Source organism: Bubalus bubalis, chromosome 21 (assembly GCF_019923935.1).
Source record: "Bubalus bubalis isolate 160015118507 breed Murrah chromosome 21, NDDB_SH_1, whole genome shotgun sequence".
NCBI lineage: Eukaryota > Metazoa > Chordata > Mammalia > Artiodactyla > Bovidae > Bubalus > Bubalus bubalis.
Genome location: NC_059177.1, coordinates 52,528,662 through 52,548,080, shown reverse-complemented (window position 1 = coordinate 52,548,080; position 19,419 = coordinate 52,528,662). Strand labels below are relative to the sequence as shown.

At 43.5% G+C, this 19,419-nt stretch overlaps 1 protein-coding gene across 2 annotated transcripts; it reads right to left on the bottom strand.

Annotated features, from left to right (window-relative positions):
- Nucleotides 1–3,992, bottom strand: LOC102399273 (serine protease 44). 2 transcript variants are annotated; one of them, XM_025272191.2, is made up of 6 exons: nucleotides 3,738–3,992; nucleotides 3,297–3,453; nucleotides 2,364–2,629; nucleotides 1,446–1,609; nucleotides 732–878; nucleotides 1–617 (listed from the first exon to the last, which is right to left on the bottom strand). In XM_025272191.2, the coding sequence occupies exons 1-6, from the start codon at nucleotides 3,850–3,852 to the stop codon at nucleotides 573–575; spliced, it is 894 nt and encodes a 297-aa protein (XP_025127976.2). In that variant the 5' UTR covers nucleotides 3,853–3,992; the 3' UTR covers nucleotides 1–572. The 2 variants fall into 2 exon arrangements, with proteins under 2 accessions (XP_025127976.2, XP_025127974.2); XM_025272189.2 differs by having other exon boundaries at nucleotides 1–878.
- Nucleotides 3,993–19,419: the final 15,427 nt, after the last annotated feature.

Genomic DNA, 19,419 nt, shown 5'->3' with positions numbered 1-19,419 from the left:
TAAGAGACTTTCTAAGCATTTATTGAGTTGACATCAGAAATCTCCACACTCCTTAATGTCTCAACACAACTTGGGGTGAGCCTGGATGTGGCCACTGGAGCACTGGGAAGGGGGTTCCAAGACTGAGCTGCCCCAGGAAGGCTTGTGTGGCAGAGGCTGGACCCTCACAGATGGATCCACGTCGGGAAGCAGGGGACCTTTGGCCAACCCAGACAACTGAGTCTCATGCGGACGTGCTGAGGCCTCGCTCTTTCCCAACAATCACCATGTGCACTGATACGATAAAGTGTCAGATAATGCTGCTGCCAGAGATGATGTGAAGATGTTCTGCAAGATGTGGGTGAAGTATCCTGAAGCATCACCGCAGGTCACTCTCCATCCAGCTGGGATTGTTTCAGCCACTTCTTCCCAGCAGACAAAATGCGACCATGGTGTAGGTGAAGATGCGGTAGGTTCCTGGAGCAGCAGGCTGGAAAACTCTCAAGGTTTCTTGCTTCCATTTCTCAGTCACGTGGACCTCCACGTGGTCAATGGATTCCAAATTAAACTGAGGATAGGGCATTGAGTAGGAGTCAGAGGTCAGAGGTCAGAGGCAGCGCTAGTCCAAGACTCAGAAACTGGAAGAAACGTGACCAGGGTGATCACAGGGTCAGCAGGATGTTCCAAGGCAGCACCAGACACAGAGTCAGGCTGAAGTAGCCCATTGAATCTGTATGAGAGGTCTTACTCACTCTAGCAATGAGCCAATCCTTGTAGAAACTCACTTCTGTATAAACTCCTGGATACCCGCTGCGACCACAGCCAATGCCCCAGCTCACAATCCCCACTTGGACCCATGAATTATTAAATTCACAGACCAGGGGGCCCCCAGAATCTCCCTAAAGAGAAAGAAACAAACACAGTGATGGAAGAGGGACAACGTCATAACAGCCTATTAGCACTGCAAGGCAGTGGGAAGATGGACATGCATGGGGCTCCCCAGGCACCACTAGGGCTCCACCAGCCCTAGGTTTCCATGTGTATGAGATCTGAGAATCGATAACATTTACCCAAGTTGTGTATGTCATCAATACAGTCCACACCAAAAACTGAATATTCTCAAAGAAAATGTATGCACTCTGAGATATTAGTAATGAATAAAATCCTTACCTGTTTATATTGCCTGTCACTTAGAAGAGGCTATAATACTTGACTTGTATTATTGGTATTTCATGCCTGACTCTCCCCTCCTCCCCTGTCTCCCTCTAGGCAGCATCAGGACCTCTCTCCTGAAGCATCAGGTCAGACCAGCCCAGCAGAGCCTTGGTGGCTTGTCCCCTTAAACCCTCAAGTTGAAGACCGGTGTCACAGGCACTGCCAGATCATGTAGGTCCTACCGCCTGTGGATGAGGAACATCTGGGAGGACAGCCAAAATGCAAAGGCAGCAAAGGGCCCCTGAACTCACCTGGCAGGCATCCTTTCCTTTGGAGCTGATAGCACAGACAGTCCCCTCCTTGACCACATCAAACTGACTTTCCAACTTTTCGCTGAGCACCTCATTACAAGTCTCATAGCGAAGAATGTTTAGCTCAGCCTCCTGAAGCTGTTGTGTAGAAGCTTGTGGTACGTCTGTAGAGAGAATTTAGGAGTAGTTTAGATCTGCCTAGTGGGACAAGACAGGTGCCCCCAGTACCCACTCTGGGTCTCAATACAATGTGTTCACATACAGACACCCTCGTAGGGGCAGTGGATATTGTTCCTGTTTGACACTACAGGACATAAGGCCCAGAGCTGATATGGCGAGAGTGGTAAAGAATCAAAACCAAGACAGGTAGAGAAGAACTAGTAGAGGCAACCTGAGAAATTAAAACTAAATATCTGTCACTCTGAGCATCACTAGTAATAGCAACAGGTGTCCTGTCCATCAGTAAAGTATTTTTAGTTTAGAGCAGGATCAGACTCTCAAGACACATAGTGCCCCAAGAGTACCAAACCCACCCTCTCCCCAGGGATAGAAGTCTCTACAGTTTCTTTCAGAGGCATTCAATGGCCTCTTCTCAGTCACAGGAAGCTCCCTGTCCACCAAGACCAGTACTTCCAGTTGGGACAGCTCAGATTAGCAGACAGATCAACATCCCCTGAATTTAATAATCCACCCTGGAGAGAACCCACTTTGCTTGTCGCTCAAGCCCCCAGGTCCTGACATACTACCAAAATTAGTAACACCATCAAATGACTCCCACCAGCATCTTCTCCACCCTCCTCCCTTACCTACTTACTAGAAAATTGCCTGTCTCTCCCTTTAGTTTGGAGGCCCACACCTGGGCACCAGGCAGCCCCTTCCCCAGCCCAAGTTTGCTGCCATCTTGCTTCAAAGTCTCACCTTCTTCCTTTAATTTTCCCCATCCAGTCACCCAGCACTCTGTACCAGCTTGGACCATGAAAGCCTTTTCAGGGAGGCACACGGGTTGGATGCTCGCGGAGAAATTCACAGGGAAGGCGAGCAGAGCAAGGGCAATGTCATTTTCGATTATTCCGATAGGATTGTAATATTTGTGGATAACGATGTCTTGGACTGGGACTGTGACTGCCATTGTGGAGGTTTGCTGCAACTGTGTGATTCCCATCTTCACTGTGTATTCCACATGGCTGCAGAGAGATCCTGGAAGCTCTACACTCCCCTTCCACATCTTCTAGGCTCCCAGCCTCATCCTATCTCCAAAGCCGCTCGTCAGTCACCTCCCTCCCTCCAGACCACATCCCTTCCCAGACCCCTGATAAAGCGGTTCTCAAAGTTTGGTCCCCAGATGAGCAGCATTGACCTCACACGGGGGCTTGGTAGAAACACAAATTCTCAGGTCCCACTCCTGACCTACTGAATCAGAAACTCTGGGGTTGGAGACACACAGTTATTGTTTTAACAAGTTCTATGGGTGTACCCATGCTCATTAAAGTTTGAAACCACTGAAAGTAAAGCCAAATTGATCAGCTACAGCCCATTCCCCTTAAATATTTCCTCTTGCAAGTCTTTGCACATATATTTTTTCCCAACTGGCATCTCTCCCCACGTCTTGCCACTTGACTTGAAGGCTAATCCGCACAGGCTTTTTAAAAAAAAAATGGAGCTCTGAACCTGATTTGGGGTTTTGACTTTCCAGCCTATCAAGGGCCCTGACATTACCTACCTCTGACTATAGCCTGAAGAGCTATAGTCAGGGACTGTGACCCTTGATTTTAGATGAGGAAGAGGAAGCTCAGGAAGGGGTTAGGACTGGCTCTAACCTGAAGCCAAAAGCCCAGAGCCCCCAAAACTCACCCAAATATGCAATGGGCCGCGGTCAACACCCACCGACTGCCAATGAGGGAGCCTCCGCATATGTGTTTTCGATTGACCTGCAGGCTGACCTGCCACGGCCACTTCTTCTCTGCGGCCGGCCTTCCACCAACTATCCTCGAAGTCCGACGGCCACACGCTAGAGCAGGTCAATGAAGGGAGAGGACTGAAAGTGAAGCCATTGACACCACCGCCACCAGAGCCCCATGAGCCTCAGAAGTCTCAGAACCCTCAAAACAATGCCATATCCCCTCCGAGCCCCACGCCCTGTGTTCCCCTAAGACTCCTCAGAGAATGGCCATGTCCTCTCAGAACTCAGGGGCAGAGTTGGGTCTGCTCAGATGGCCCAGGGAAAACTTGTACCCCCTGAGAGTCTCCTCCCCCAGGGCAGGGGCACCTGCCCCTCATCCCAGGAAACATCACCTGAAGGAAAGAGGGGTTTTGGGGTCTCTCCTGGTGCCTGTGGGGGTGTCATAGCCTTGTATGAATCAGAGTCATTTAAGGTAAACGCCACCAAATTGGGGGCTACCGAAGTCATACGGGATTCAGGGGCCCCGGAAGTTCCCGGGGCTCCTGAAGGAGGCAGCTTCCAATGGCGTGCTCCGGGGTCCTCGCGACCACCCCCCAAGGTAGGTGGAGAGGGTGAGGGCAGAGCTGACCTGCCCTGCGCCCCCTCCCCACCCACCAGGGCCTCACTGAGCCAAGGTTGAAGGGCCAGGAGCCAGACCAGGAGGCCCAAGGAGCCGCTGCCGCTCTGGAGGACACCTGGAGACGCCATGGCACCTCTGGTAGTCGCCTCCAGGCTCTGCGGCGCCCCCTCGCGGCGGCTGCACGCCTGCCCTCCTGATGGTGGGGAAACGGCTCTGCCGGGGGGGCGCCCCGCCCCGCCCCGCCCCGCCCCGCCCCGCCCCGCCCCGCCCCGCCCCGCCCCGCCCCCACCTATGGGGTCATCAGAGGGGCGGGGCCTGGGCCAGGCGGCGCCACGGAGCTGTGACTCAGGCGGGTCCTTTCTCTTCCCCGGCTCTGAGCGGACTCATTAATAAGTGACTCCCAGATGCCTGACATCCCCTGGCCAAGGTCCCTGGCCACAGAGAGTGACAGCCACGCCACTGCCGCACAGAGATGCGTCCATCACTCCCTGTAGGGCTGGATTAGGCCTTTCCTGGCATTTCCCTCCCCTTCTTGTTGGCAGTAAAAATTTAAATTCCTCAATATAAACGCTGCACTGAACGTTAGCAATACTGAGTTAGGCATGATACTGATATCTTTTTAAAAATCAACATCCACATGAAAAGAACCATTGGTAAAATGCAAATTAAAATCACAGTGAGATATCACTACACATCTAATAGACTGGCTAAACTTTGAAAATTGTGACAACACCAAATACTGACACAGATGCAGATATGCTGGACCACTCATACACCGTGATAGGAATGTAAAATATTACAGCCACTTTGGGAAACAGATCGGCAGTTTCTTATAAAACAGAATGTGCAATTACCATATGACTCAGTAATTGCACTCCTGGGCGTTTATCCCAGTGAAATAAAGATTTACGTACACACTCGTACAGGCACAAACACACAAATACTTTGACAAATGTTTATAGTGGCTAAATTCATGGTAGCCAACATCTGGAAACAACCTTGTAATAGAATAATGGCTTCCCAGAGAAATTCCCATTCTAATCACTGGAACTTGTGACTATATTACCTTACATGGCAAAAAGAATGTGATAAAATTTAAAACTCTGGAGAAAAGAAGATTAACCTAGATTGCATATATAAAAGTGGCCACAATGCTTTGCAGCTCCTCCTGTCAAGAGACAAAATCAGGGGCTTCCTTAGTGACTCAGTGGTAGAGTCTGCCTGCCCATGCAGGAGACATGGGATTGATCCCTGATCTGGGAAGATCTCACATGACGTGAGTAACCAAGATGTGTGTCTCAACTACTGAGTCTGTGCTCTGGAGCCTGGAAGCTGCAACTGCTGAGCCCACATGCGGTAACTACTAAAGTCTGCGAGTCGTAGAGCCCACACCCTGCGACCAGAGAAGCCGCTGCAATGGAAAACCTATGCACTGGGACTAGAGAGTGGCTCCTGCTCGCCACAGCTAGAGAAAAGCCCGCACGGCAACGGAGACTGCTCAGACAGCCGAAAATAAAGAAATGAAATAATTCTTTTAAATCACTAGGAAGAGAACTCAATAGTTTTTTTAAAAAAGAGAGAGGCAAAGTCAGACTGTGATAAAAACAGCCACGTCGTGCTGTGCTGTGCTCAGTCACTTCAGTTGTGTCTGACTCTTTGTGAGCTGAGGGACTGCAGCCTGCCAGGCTCCTCTGGCCATGGGATTCTCCGGGCAAGAATAATGGAGTGCGTTGCCATGCCCTCCTTCAGGGGATTTTCCCAACCCAGGGATCAAATCCACATCTCTTATGTCTCCTGCATTGGCAAGAGGGTTCTTTACTACCAGCACCACCTTGGAAGCCCCATTTGGTCTATCAGTTCAGTCGCTCAGTCATGTCCGACTCTTTGCGACCCTATGGACGCAAGGCTTCCCAGTCCATCACCAACTCCCGGAGTTTGCTCAAACTCATGTCCATTGAGTCGGTGATGCCATCCAACCATCTCATCCTCTGTCGTCCCCTTCTCCTCCTGTCTTCAATCTTGCCCAGCATCAGGATCTTTTCCAGTGAGTCAGTTCTTCACATCAAGTGGCCAAAGTATTGGTCTGTATGACCTGGCAAATCCTATCGTGCTAGAGTTTGCTGTGGTGAATTAAAATGCTTGTAAGAAGTCTTTGCTATGTCCTAATTAGAGAGTCACTGTATAGATCCCTACAGTTCTGAAGCAAGACCACACTCTCTGCTGCAAAGAAACTATATTCTTTGAAAAGCAACTTCTGGCACACTACTGAATCCTAAAAAGAAACTAAATACCAGACCACAGGACATTATGTGACTAAGAAACCAGTGCCTCCTATCATAAGGTGAATATTTAGCCAAACTAAGTCATAAACTCAGTTGGAAAAAGCAAATTCATCACTCATTGGAAGCCATATATTTGGGATTAGATCATGGCAGGTCCTGAAGACACAAGTAAGCTGTGCAAAGAAAAGGCATAGACACCACCATCCCCCATCATGGCACTTATCTGTATTGAACTGAAGCTTCTCCGTCAGTTCACACCCATAGCCTGATCGGCAGGATCCTATGACCAGTTGATGAAAGAAGAAAAAACCTGGGCCTGGGTCACAGATGGGCTCAAAATCTTAGTGCCAGCTGAAAAGAGACAGCTGTGGCACTAGAACCTCATTGAGTAGGTACGTATACACATGTACATTCTTTATATAGCCAGCATTGCCTGCTGATAATGCCTTTGCTGACACCACTCTCAGTGGACTCAAGAAACATGTAACTTGCCATCATGGAATCCTGAGTAACATCACCTGACATACAGGGGCCTGCTTTTTGATCAGGAAGGTGCCAAGTAGGTGCATGGTTAAAGGATCACTGGAACAGTCATAAACTTCATTATATAGAAGTTAGAGGATGGATCAAATACTGGAGTGGCCTCTGTATTAGTTTTCTCTGTTCTGTAACAAATACAAATTCAGTGGCTTAAAACACATTTACTACACATTTACAATCTTACAGTTCCTGTGGGCCAGACGTCCAGGCACAGTTTACCTGGGCCTTCTGTAAGGCTGCAGTCAAGGTGTCAGCCAGGGCCAGGTTCTCATCCACCGGGAGACTCGACTGGAGAGGAGTTTCCTTCCAAGCTCAGTTGGTTGTTGCCTGAATTTGTTTTCTGCTGTTGTGGGACTCAGGGCAGCTTGCTTTTCCAAAGCTAGCCAGGGAGAGAAAGACACAGAATGAGTCCTCAGCAAGGTAAGAGTTTTACATATTGCCACATAATGTTAAGGGTGACATCCCACTCCTGAAATCAATCAATCCAGATTCACTTTTCAAATGTCCTTGATGGGGAAGTAAAAATGATTAATTTTATTAAGTAGTGACCTTTTGGTCCACATTTATTTAAGATTTGGGGTGATGAAATGACAATTATGCACAAAGCACTTCTGCTGTATAAAGAAGTCTTTTGGACTCTTTGGGAGAGGGAGAGGGTGGGATGATTTGGGAGAATGGCATTGAAACATGTATAATATCATACATGAAACGAGTTGCCAGTCCAGGTTCGATGCACGATACTGGATGCTTGGGGCTGGTGCACTGGGACAACCCAGAGGGATGGTACGGGGCGGGAGGAGGGAGAAGGGTTCAGGATGGGGAACACGTGTATACCTGTGGTGGATTCATGTTGATATATGGCAAAATCAATACAATATTGTAAAGTTAAAAAATAAAATAAATAAATGGAAAAAAATCATTGAATTGTACACTAAAAGTGATTAAATTTTATGATATGTAAATTATGCCTCAATAAAAGTTTTCAGAAACCTGAAAAAAAACAATAAATTAAAAAAAAATAAATCCAAAGAGCAGAAATACACCAAACAGCAAAGAGGTCCAAGATGAAATGTTTAAAAATAATGGATTATTTCCATTATCTGAATGGTGGAGACTGTTTCAGAGTTTTTATATATGTCAAAACACATTTAATTGTTCACTTAAAATATATGAATTGCATTTTATGTAAATTACCCATCAATAAAGCTCTGGAAAAAAAAAAAGTAGGATGTTCACTCAAGCAAACTGTATATCTGTTAAGCTGAATTATCAGCTTTTATCATGGGACATCAGTTTTACTTAAAAGAGTGACTAATAAATTGTGGTAATTTAGACTTGCATATTTGGCAGACATATGATCAAGAATAAAGTTTTTTTAAAGAGTCTGCAACTTTTAAGAAAACAAGTGACAGTATTTGTTGCCAATGATAAGATTTGAGCTTAGAGGTGAAAAGTTTCGGAAAATTTATATTTGCTATCATGGGTTCAACACATTTCCAATAATTAAATACTTTTCTGACAACAGTAGTGGTAACATGAGTGTGATTTTTTTTATTATGTAATGAAATGTGTCAACATTTGGGAATTCTATACAACAAAGTGAACCAATATTTTTCAATGATTTACAAAATTATGCATAGTTTCAAAAGATCCATTAGACGTGAAAGATAGACTTCTGAAGTTCAGTGTATTTTCATATCCTTACTTGTCATCTGTGCCTTCCTTCTATAAAATGTTTGCTCATAACATCTACTCGGTTTTACATTTGAGCTGATTTTAAAGTACTTTCTGTTTAGTTTTTTTATATGCGTCCTAATCTTTTGTTGGAGTGTTGGTGTTGGAGAAGACTCTTGAGAGTCCCTTGCACTGCAAGGAGATCCAACCAGTCCATCCTAAAGGAAATAAGTCCTGAATATTCATTGGAAGGACTGATGCTGAAGATGAAGCTCCAATACTTCAGCCACCTGATGCGAAGAACTGACTCATTGGAAAAGACCCTGATGCTGGTAAAGATTGAAGGCAGAAGGAGAAAATGACAACAGAGGATGAAATGGTTGGATGGCATCACCAACTCGATGGACATGAGTTTGAGCAAGCTCCAGGAGATGGTGATGGAAAGGGAAGTCTGGCGTGCTGCACTCCATGGGGTCTCAAAGAGTCAGACACAACTGAGTGACTGAACTGAATCCTTTGTTAGTAATGTGTATTTCAATTATCATTCATAATCATGATTTGTCTTTTCACTTGATTACATGTTTTGATGAACAAAAGTTATTTAACTATAATGCAGTCAGAAGTAACCATCTTTTTCTTTATCATCTATGCTTTTGGGGTCTTATTTTTAAAAGCCTTCCACACCCTGGGGTTTTAAAGGTACTGTCCTATATTTTCTTCTAAAAGTTTTAAACTTTTGTTTCTCATGTTTAGTCTTTGATCCATGTAGTTATTAAATACATAGCATGAGACAGGAATTCAGTTTTATTTTTTTCTACTTAACCATGTCTCCTAACACTATGTATTGAATGGCCTACTATGCCCGAATTCATCAACAGTGTCACTTCTTTTATATATATATATACATGTCCATAGATACTGAGTCTGTTTCTGGCCTCTCTAGTCTTTCCATCGTTCAATTTACCTATCTCTGTGCCAGTACTATGGTTTCTTGACCTCCAGAGGTTTTGCGCATCAACATATGAGAGAATGCATTCTCCTACCTCAACTTCTTCATTAGGGTTTTGGCTACTCTTGGTACTCCATACAAGTTTTAAAATAAGTTCGACAATTATTTAAACTGTTGAACATTCTATTTGAATTGCATTAAATCGAAAGACCATTTTGGGGAGAACTGCCATATTCATGGTATTACCCTTTCCTATTCATGAACTTGGGGTATCTCTCCTATTTAGATCTTCCTTCACATCTTTCAATAAAATTTCATAAATGTTCCCATAAAGTCATGCACATCTTTCAGAAATGCATTTTTATGTTATTCTTTTATTTAATAATGCTATCAAATTACTTTATCAGTTTGGAAAGTTTGTAGATTTTGGTGGGTTTCTATACTGACAACCAGGTTATGTACAAATAATTATATTTTTTCTGTAATGAACATGTTCTCTTTGCTCTTCTTGAACATTCTCTCATTCTGTTTTGGTTAGTCCTGTCTTGCTTTAAAAAAAAAAACTAAAAATTATAAATTGTTTACACAGTCATGATTTTAGATATCTGTTATTTCTTCTTTGCTCGCTTTATTTGTTAAGGTACAGGCTAAAATGTGGTAACAGAGATATCCAAAGATACAGTGGCAAAAAAAAACAAAGTTAACTTCTCTCATACCCTTCCACCTATAGGCAACCCAGGTCAGTTTCTGCCACCCTTAAAATGGACATACACCTCTGCATCCAAGATGGCACCTCCATCTTTCTCATCTTCCACTTTGGGAAGGGGAAAGAGCCAAGAAAGTCTGCCCATGTCTGCCGAGGTCCAGCCCCGGCTGATCCAGGGTATTCGAAGCGGGGATGGCGTCGGCAAATACACTGGCTTTAATTAAATATTAATTAGAGATATAAAGAGTAATAGAATGAGGATAGCTCAGCAGGAAAATTCAGTGGAGAAAAGAGGCTGAGTAGCTTGGTTTACGCGGGAAACCAATAAAACTTCAAGACAAGAAGCTTGCACCACTTATGTAGGCCGCAGGCATCCTTCCATTCTCCTGAAGGAGAGGACACACTGAGGCCTCCCTGGTTGGATTTTAGAAGCCCAGGCATAATTAGTAAGCATGGCGGGCTCCGCGCTCCAGACGGAGACTCAGCCAGAGTTTGAGAGAGAGAGAGACATGGGGAGACCAGTATTTCGAGGAACTGATCCCAATTCTTTATTTTCCAGAGTCTGTTTTTATACACTGAGATATTATACAAAAGTCACGCGGGGACAGCAGTCCTGACTTTTATTAAAGTCAGGTGCTTCACACAAATGTATACAGAGGTCTTAGGGGTGTTACATCATCTTCTGGCCAGGGGGGCCTGCTGACAATTTATGACCCTCTCCTTGTGACAGTGGTCAGTCAACCAGAACACTTATTTCTTCAGGGGTGATTATTTTTGAAACAGATGCCACCCAAATAAAGTTACATTCCTATAGGGTGAGGGTGTAGTGGGTTTTAGTTAAAGAAAGAATTTACTTAGCCTAAGGTCCAACGTGATTAATATCAAAGGTTAATACTTATTTCTTCTATATATTCATTAATGTGTATAAGGGCAGGGGATGTGGAGACTTAGCAGTAAACATTGGCTCAACAAATGAAAAACCCTTCACCAATACAATTTCTAATCAGCTCACTATACTTATACTAATAGTTTTCTAACTTCTCTAAAGAACCTGTTTTTAGAAGGTTTAAAGCATCTCATGCCTCTCACGGTTGGGAGGCTGTGAGCAATCACATGTGGCCGGACAAGCCTGTCAGGCAGGCTAGAGAACCTTCAAAGGAGTTTGTAGGTTGAAACACTCCTATCACGCCCAGGAATTGTTATTAACTGGAGCTCTAAGTTAACTCCTTCTCCAAAAGAGGTGGTGGGGGACAGCCCCCCGTAAAGTCAGAGGTGTAGGTGAGAGCACAAAGTAGTAAAGTAGGCAGGCTCTGGTTATGGGGGTAGATGCTCGAGAATTTCCAGGGGGACTCCTGAGGCTCGATCCCGCCTTTGTGTATGTCGAGCCTCCTTCCTCATGACCTTTGCCATGGGCGGAGTGCCTCCCGCCAGCTCCCCGCACATGTCCCTTTGAAAGGCACATCCCCCCAACAGCATACATTACTTCTATTTACGTCTGCTGCTGCTGCTGCTAAGTCGCTTCAGTCATGTTCGACTCTGTGCGACCCCATAGACAGCAGCCCACCAGGCTCCCCCGTCCTTGGGGTTCTCCAAGCAAGAACACTGGAGTGGGTTGCCATTTCCTTCTCCAATGCATGAAAGTGAAAAGTGAAAGTGAAGTCGCTCAGTCGTGTCCGACTCTTAGCAACCCCATGCACTGCAGCCCACCAGGCTCCTCCATCCATGGGATTTTCCAGGCAAGAGTACTGGAGTGGGTTGCCATTGCTAATGAAACATAAATTAGATACATGGTCCCCCTAGGCTTCAAGGGAAGCTGACAAAGGTAATTTTTAAGTGGGTGACCACCCAGATCACTCAGGATCCATTTTACCAGTTTGGTGTACCCATCCCCAAACTGCTCTGGTTACAGCTACTAAGAACTCACACCTGCATCATTCTCAGGAGGTTTACCTTTGGGAACATGGAGTCTCATTACAGGAGGTGACAGGAGTTGCATTCCTACTTCTGATCCTTCCAGTCACCCTGGCTTCCAGTGTGCCCAGTGATTTAGTGGTACTAGGGCACAAAAGCCCAGCCCTGTGCCTTAAGACTGGAAGAATTCTCTAGTATAACACAGATCCCAGAATTATGCTAAGCATAGACTTCACCTATCATCACTTTCTTACTAAACTTTTTCCCCTTACCTATCCTGCTTCCTTCACACTCATACAGGTTTCCCCTGAAAATAACCCTCTTAAGTGTTTGAACATGAATCCCTGTCTCAGAATTTGCTTCTAGAGAAATGATCCAGTGGGTGCTGGAGCTGGCTTGTACCAGTTCATGAGAGCCAGTAGTTAATTTGCAGCAATTTTGTGAGCTAGTTGTTTAAAATTACTATTATTATTGAAAATTAAAGTATAAAGCCTACAGTTAAAGAAATTACATTAAAAACAAAGGTAATAAATAATCAAAAGCCATCACTTTTGCATTATTTTACTGTATTTACCTGTGCTCTTGGGGTTATGTCTACTGTAGCTGTATGGTAGAAATTCTGTATAATGGTGCACATCTCTTCCCAACTCCAGACTCAATAATGTCATGTTATTTAACTTATATGCAGAGTACATCATGAGAATCGCTGGGCTGGAAGAAGCACAAGCTGGAATTAAGATTGCCAGAAGAAATATCAATAACCTCAGATATGCAGATGACACCACCCTTATGGCAGAAAGTGAAGAGGAACTAAAAAGCCTCTTGATGAAAGTGAAAGAGGAGAGTGAAAAAGTTGGCTTAAAGCTCAACATTCAGAAAACTAAGATCATGGCATCTGGTCCCATCACTTCCTGGGAAATAGATGGGGAAACAGTGGAAACAGTGTCAGACTTTATTTTGGGGGGCTCCAAAATCACTGCAGATGGTGACTGAAGCCATGAAATTAAAAGATGCTTACTCCTTGGAAGGAAAGTTATGACCAACCTAGATAGCATATTAAAAAAGCAGAGACATTACTTTGCCAACAAAGGTTCATCTACTCAAGGCTATGGTTTTTCCAGTGGTCGTGTATGGATGTGAGAGTTGGACTGTGAAGAAAGCTGAGCACCGAAGAATTGATGCTTTTGAACTGTGGTGTTGGAGAAGACTCTTCAGAGTCCCTTGGACTGCAAGGAGATCCAACCAGTCCATCCTAAAGGAGATCAGTCCTGGGTGTTCATTGGAAGGACTGATGTTGAAGCTGAAACTCCAATACTTTGGCCACCTCATGCAAAGAGTTGACTCATTGGAAAAGACCCTGATGCTGGGAGGGATTGGGAGCAGGAGGAGAAGGGGACGACAGAGGATGAGATGGCTGGATGGCATTACTGACTCGATGGACATGAGTTTGGGTAAACTCCAGGAGTCCGTGATGGACAGGGAGGCCTGGCGTGCTGCAATTCATGGGGTCGCAAAGAGTTGGACACGACTGAGACTTAACTTAACTGAACTGAATAGTTTGAAATCAGCCTGGATGGAAGTATTTCTATCACAGAAATGTGCAAATGTTACAGATCAGGACTTTTTTTCCCTACAGAGCAACTTGTTAAAAATTTTCAGGTACCTTATGAGAATTACCTAAGGCATCAGGTCATTGCATAAGACATCTACTGTTACGAAAGGAGAAGAGAATGAATATTGGGGCTAATTAGAATGCCACATAGCCCTATTTTTGTTAAAAGCTGGAGGTAAAAGTTTCATAAAGTGAAATACACAGATCTTAAATGCATGATTTAATGTTTTAATGAATATATGGGACCCTGTAACCACCATCTCAATCAAGATATAGAACATTTTGGAGTTCCCTGATGGTTAAGAATCTGCCTGCCAATGGGTACACGGGTTTGATCCCTGGTCTGGGAAGATTCCACATACCACAAGGCAACTAAGCCCATGCACCACAACTACTAAGCCTGTGATTTAGAGCCCTTGAGCCAAAACTAATGAAGCCAGCGTGCCTAGAGCCCAAGCTCTGCAACAAGAGAAGTGAGTGAAGTCACTCAGTCGTGTCCGACTCTTTGCAATACCATGGGCTGTAGTCTACCAGGCTTCTCTTGTCCATGGGATTTTCCAGGCAAGAGTACTGGAGTGGGTTGCCATTTCCTTCTCCAGGAGATCTTCCTGACCCAGGGATCGAACCCAGGTCTCCTGCATTGCAGGCAGACACTTTACCCTCTGAGCCACCAGGGAAGACCTCACCACAACTAAAGAAAGCCTGCTTGCAGCAATGAAGACCCAGTGCAGCCAAAAAAATACTAAGTAAATAAGTAACCGTAAAAAGAGATATAGAACCTGTCAAAACCCCAGAGAGGGTCTGTGTGCCCTCTTCAAATCCATCACAGGCAACTGCAGCTTACCTGTTTTGCTTGTTTGGTCTTCACATAAGTGGAATCAGAATACTGCACTTTTCCAGGTCTGACTTCATTCAGTCAACATAATGTTTTTGAATTTCATTCATGTTCCTGTATATAACAGCCCTTTATTCTCTTTTATTGCCAAGTAGTATTTTAGTGACTATCGTTTATCTGTTGACAGACATTTGAGTTGTTTCCGGATTTGAGCTATTATGAATAAAGATGCTGTGAACATTCGCAAGTCTTTGACTACACATTGTTGCTTCTTTATTCTAGTCTGTGGCTTTTATTTTCATTTTCTTAAGTGTCTTTGAAAGAATAGAAGGTTTTCATTTTGATGAAATCCAATCTTTTTTTTTTTTCCTAAATGGTTCATGCTTTTCCCGCCCTATATAAAGAATCTTTGCCTACTCAAGGGTCACAGAGATTCTTCTTCCAAGTTTCTTACATTTAGTTCTATAATCCATTTTGAGTTATTTTTTCTATATACTTCAAGGTAAGGATTGAGGTGCTTTATTTTGTATTTATTTTGTATAGGAATGTCCCATTGTTCCAGCATCATTTGTAAAAATAAAACTATCCTATCTCCAGGTGAGTTATCTTTGCACCTTTGTTAAAATCAACTGGCCATATAAATGTGGATCTATTTCTTAACTCTCGATTATATTCCCTTGATCTATATATCTGCCCTTATGCCAATACCACATTGTCTTGATTACTATGCCTATATATTAAGTCTTGACTATCCTGTAGTTCTTTATTTTGGTTATTCTAGGCCCTTTGCTTTTCCACATATATTTTAGAATCAACTTTTCAATTTGTACAACAAAAGCTCAGGCTTGAAAAACATGAAATTTTTTCAAATTTGGAAATATCACACTACCAAATTTCAAGACTAACTACAAAGCTATAGTAACTAGGACACTGTGAAGTTAGCATAAGAATATACAAATAGATAAGGAATTGAACAGAGTCCCAAAATAGGTGCACATATATCCTGAAAGATGATGCTGTGAAAGTGCTGCACTCAATATGCCAGCAAATTTGGAAAACTCAGCAGTGGCCACAGGACTGGAAAAGGTCAGTTTTCATTCCAATCCCAAAGAAAGGCAATGCCAAAGAATGCTCAAACTACCACACAATTGCACTCATCTCACACGCTAGTAAAGTAATGCTCAAAATTCTCCAAGCCAGGCTTCAGCAATATGTGAACCGTGAACTTCCTGATGTTCAACCTGGTTTTAGAAAATGCAGAGGAACCAGAGATCAAATTGCCAACATCCGCTGGATCATGGAAAAAGCGAGAGTTCCAGAGAAGCATCTATTTCTGGTTTATTGACTATGCCAAAGCCTTTGACTGTGTGGATCACAATAAACTGTGGAAAATTCTGAAAGAGATGGGAATACCAAACCACCTGACCTGCCTCTTGAGAAATTTGTATGCAGGTCAGGAAGCAACAGTTATAACTGGACATGGAACAACAGACTGGCTCCAAATAGGAAAAGGAGTACATCAAGGCTGTATATTGTCACCCTGTTTATTTAACTTATATGCAGAATACATCATGAGAAACGCTGGACTGGAAGAAACACAAGCTGGAATCAAGATTGCCAGGAGAAATATCAATAACCTCAGATATGCAGATGACACCACCCTTATGGCAGAAAGTGAAGAGGAACTAAAAAGCCTCTTGATGAAAGTGAAAGTGGAGAGTGAAAAAGTTGGCTTAAAGCTCAACATTCAGAAAATGAAGATCATGGCATCTGGTCCCATCACTTCATGGGAAATAGATGGGGAAACAGTGGAAATAGTGTCAGACTTTATTTTTCTGGGCTCCGAAATCACTACAGATAGTGACTGCAGCCATGAAATTAAAAGACGCTTACTCCTTGGAAGGAAAGTTATGACAAACCTAGATAGCATATTCAAAAGCAGAGACATTACTTTGCCAACAAAGGTTCGTCTAGTCAAGGCTATGGTTTTTACTGTGGTCATGTATGGATGTGAGAGTTGGACTGTGAAGAAGGCTGAGCACCGAAGAATTGATGCTTTTGAACTGTGGTGTTGGGGAAGACTCTTGAGAGTCCCTTGGACTGCAAGGAGATCCAACCAGTCCATTCTGAAGGAGATCAGCCCAGGGATTTCTTTGGAAGGACTGATGCTAAAGCTGAAACTCCAGTACTTTGGCCAGCTCATGCGAAGAGTTGACTCATTGGAAAAGATTCTGATGCTGGGAGGGATTGGGAGCAAGAGGAGAAGGGGACAACAGAGGATGAGATGGCTGGATGGCATCACTGACTCGATGGATGTGAGTCTCATTAAAGTCCGGGAGTTGGTGATGGACAGGGAGGCCTGGTGTGCTGCAATGCATGGGGTCGCAAAGAGTCGGACACGACTGATTGACTGATCTGATCTGATATACTGTCAATTAATTTTTGATAAAGCACCAATGCAAATCAATGTGAAAATAAATGTATTTTCAACAAATGGTACTGGTATTGGATAAACATTAGAGAAAATAAAACCTTGTTCCCTATCTCACACTGCATCCCCAAATTTAATAAACCTCAGACTTCAATGTAAAAGCTAAAATTATAAAGCTTAGGGAGAAAAAATAGAAGAAAAATCTTTGCAACCACAAGTTAAAAAGTGAAAAAAAGCAAGCCACAGACTTAGGAACCAACAATAAAAAGATAAGTCTCTTGATTTAAAATGAGCAAAAGAATTAGAAAGTTGATTCACAAAAGAAGATACACATATGAGCAATAATACAGGAAAACGCGCTCAATATCATTAGTTACAGGGAAATGCAAATTAAAACCTCAGTGAGAGACCACTTCCTACCTGTTAGAACTGGCAGTCTTCACCAGGTCCTGAGGAGGAAGGATATGGACCAGGCAGAACCACCATTTACTGCTAATAGGAGCGTCAGTTCAGTTCAGTCGCTCAGTCGTGTCTGACTCTTTGAGACCCCATGGACTGCAGCACGCCAGGCCTTCCTGTCCATCATCAACTCCTGGAGTTTGCTCAATCTCGTGTCCATTGAGTCAGTGATGCCATCCAACCATCTCATCCTCTGTCGTCCTTCTCCTCCTGCCTTCAGGATCTTTCCCAGCATCAGGATCTTTTCAAGTGAGTCACTTCTTTGCATCAGGTGGCCAAATTACTGGAGTTCCAGCTTTAGCATCAGTCCTTCCAATGAATATTCAGGACTGATTTCCTTTAGGATTGATTGCTTTCATCTTCTTGCAGTCCAAGGGACTCTCAAGAGTCTTCTCCAACACCATAGTTCAAAAGCATCAATTTTTTGGTGCTCAGCTTTCTTTATGAGCCAACTCTCACATCCATGCATGACTACTGGAAAAACCATAGCTTTGACTAGACAGACCTTTGTCAGCAAAGAAATGTCTCTGCTTTTTAATATGCTGTCTAGGTTGGTCATAGCTTTTCTTCCAAGGAGCAAGCGTCTTTTAATTTCATGGCTGCAGTCACCATCTGCAGTGATTTTGGAGCCCAAGAAAATAAAATCTATCACTGTTTCCACTGTTTTCCCATCTATTTGCCATGAAGTGATGGGACCGAATTCCATAATCTTGGTTTTTTGAATGTTGAGTTTTAAGCCAGCTTTTTCACTCTCCTCTTTCACTTTCATCTAGAAGCTCTTTAGTTCTTCTTCACTTTCTGCCATAAGGGTGTTGTCATCTGTGTATCTGAGGTTATTGATATTTCTCCTGGTAATCTTGATTCCAGCTTGTGCTTCATCCAACCTGGAATTTTGCATGATGTACTCTGCATAGAAGTTAAGTAAGCAGAATGACAATATATAGCCTTGACATACTCTTTTCCGAATCGGGAACCAGTCCATCGTTCCATGTTCAGTTCTAACTGTTACTTCTTGACCTGCATATAGATTTCTCAGGAGACAGGTAAGGTGGTCTGGTATTCCCATCTTTCTAAGACTTGTAACAGTTTGTTGTGATCCACACAGTCAAAGGCATTGGTGTAGTCAATGAAGCAGATGTTTTTCTGGAATTCTCTTGCTTTTTCTATATTCCAATGGATGTTGGCAATTTGATCTCTGGTTCCTCTGCCTTTTCTAAATCTAGCTAGAACATCTGGAAGTTCTCAGTTCACGTACTGTTGAAGCCTAGCTTGGAGAATTTTCAGCATTACTTTGCTAGTGTGTGAAATGAATACAGTTGTGCGGTAGTTTGAAAATTCTTTGGCATTTCCTTTCTTTGGGATTGGAATGAACTGACCTTTTCCAGTCCTGTGGCCACTGCTGAGTTTTCCAAATTTGCTGGCATATTGAATAAAGCATTTTCACAGCATCATCTTTCAGGATTTGAAATAGTTCAACTTGTATTCCATCACCTCCACTAGCTTTGTTCGTAGTGATGCTTCCAAAGGCCCACTTGACTTCACACTCCAGGATATCCTGCTCTAGGTGAGTGATCACACCATTGTGGTTATCTGGGTCATGAAGACCTTTTTTGTACAGTTCTTCTGTGTATTCTTGCCACCTCTTCTGACTATCTTCTGCTTCTGTTAGGTTCATACCATTTCTCTCCTTTATGGTGCCCATCTTTGCATGAAATATTCCCTTGGTATCTCTAATTTTTCTGAAGAGATCTCTAGTCTTTCCCATTCTATTGTTTTCCTCTATTTCTTTGCACTGATCACTGAGGAAGGCTTTCTTATCTCTCCTTGATGTTCTTTGGAACTCTTCATTTAAATGGGTATATCTTTCTTTTTCTCCTTTGCCTTTCATTACTCTTCTTTTCTCAGCTATTTGTAAGCCCTCCTCAGATAACCATTTTGCCTTTTTGCATTTCTTTTTCTTGCAGATGGTCTTGATCATGGCCTCCTGTACAATGTTATGAACCTCCATCCATAGGTCTTCAGGCACTCTATCAGATCTAGTCCCTTAAATATATTT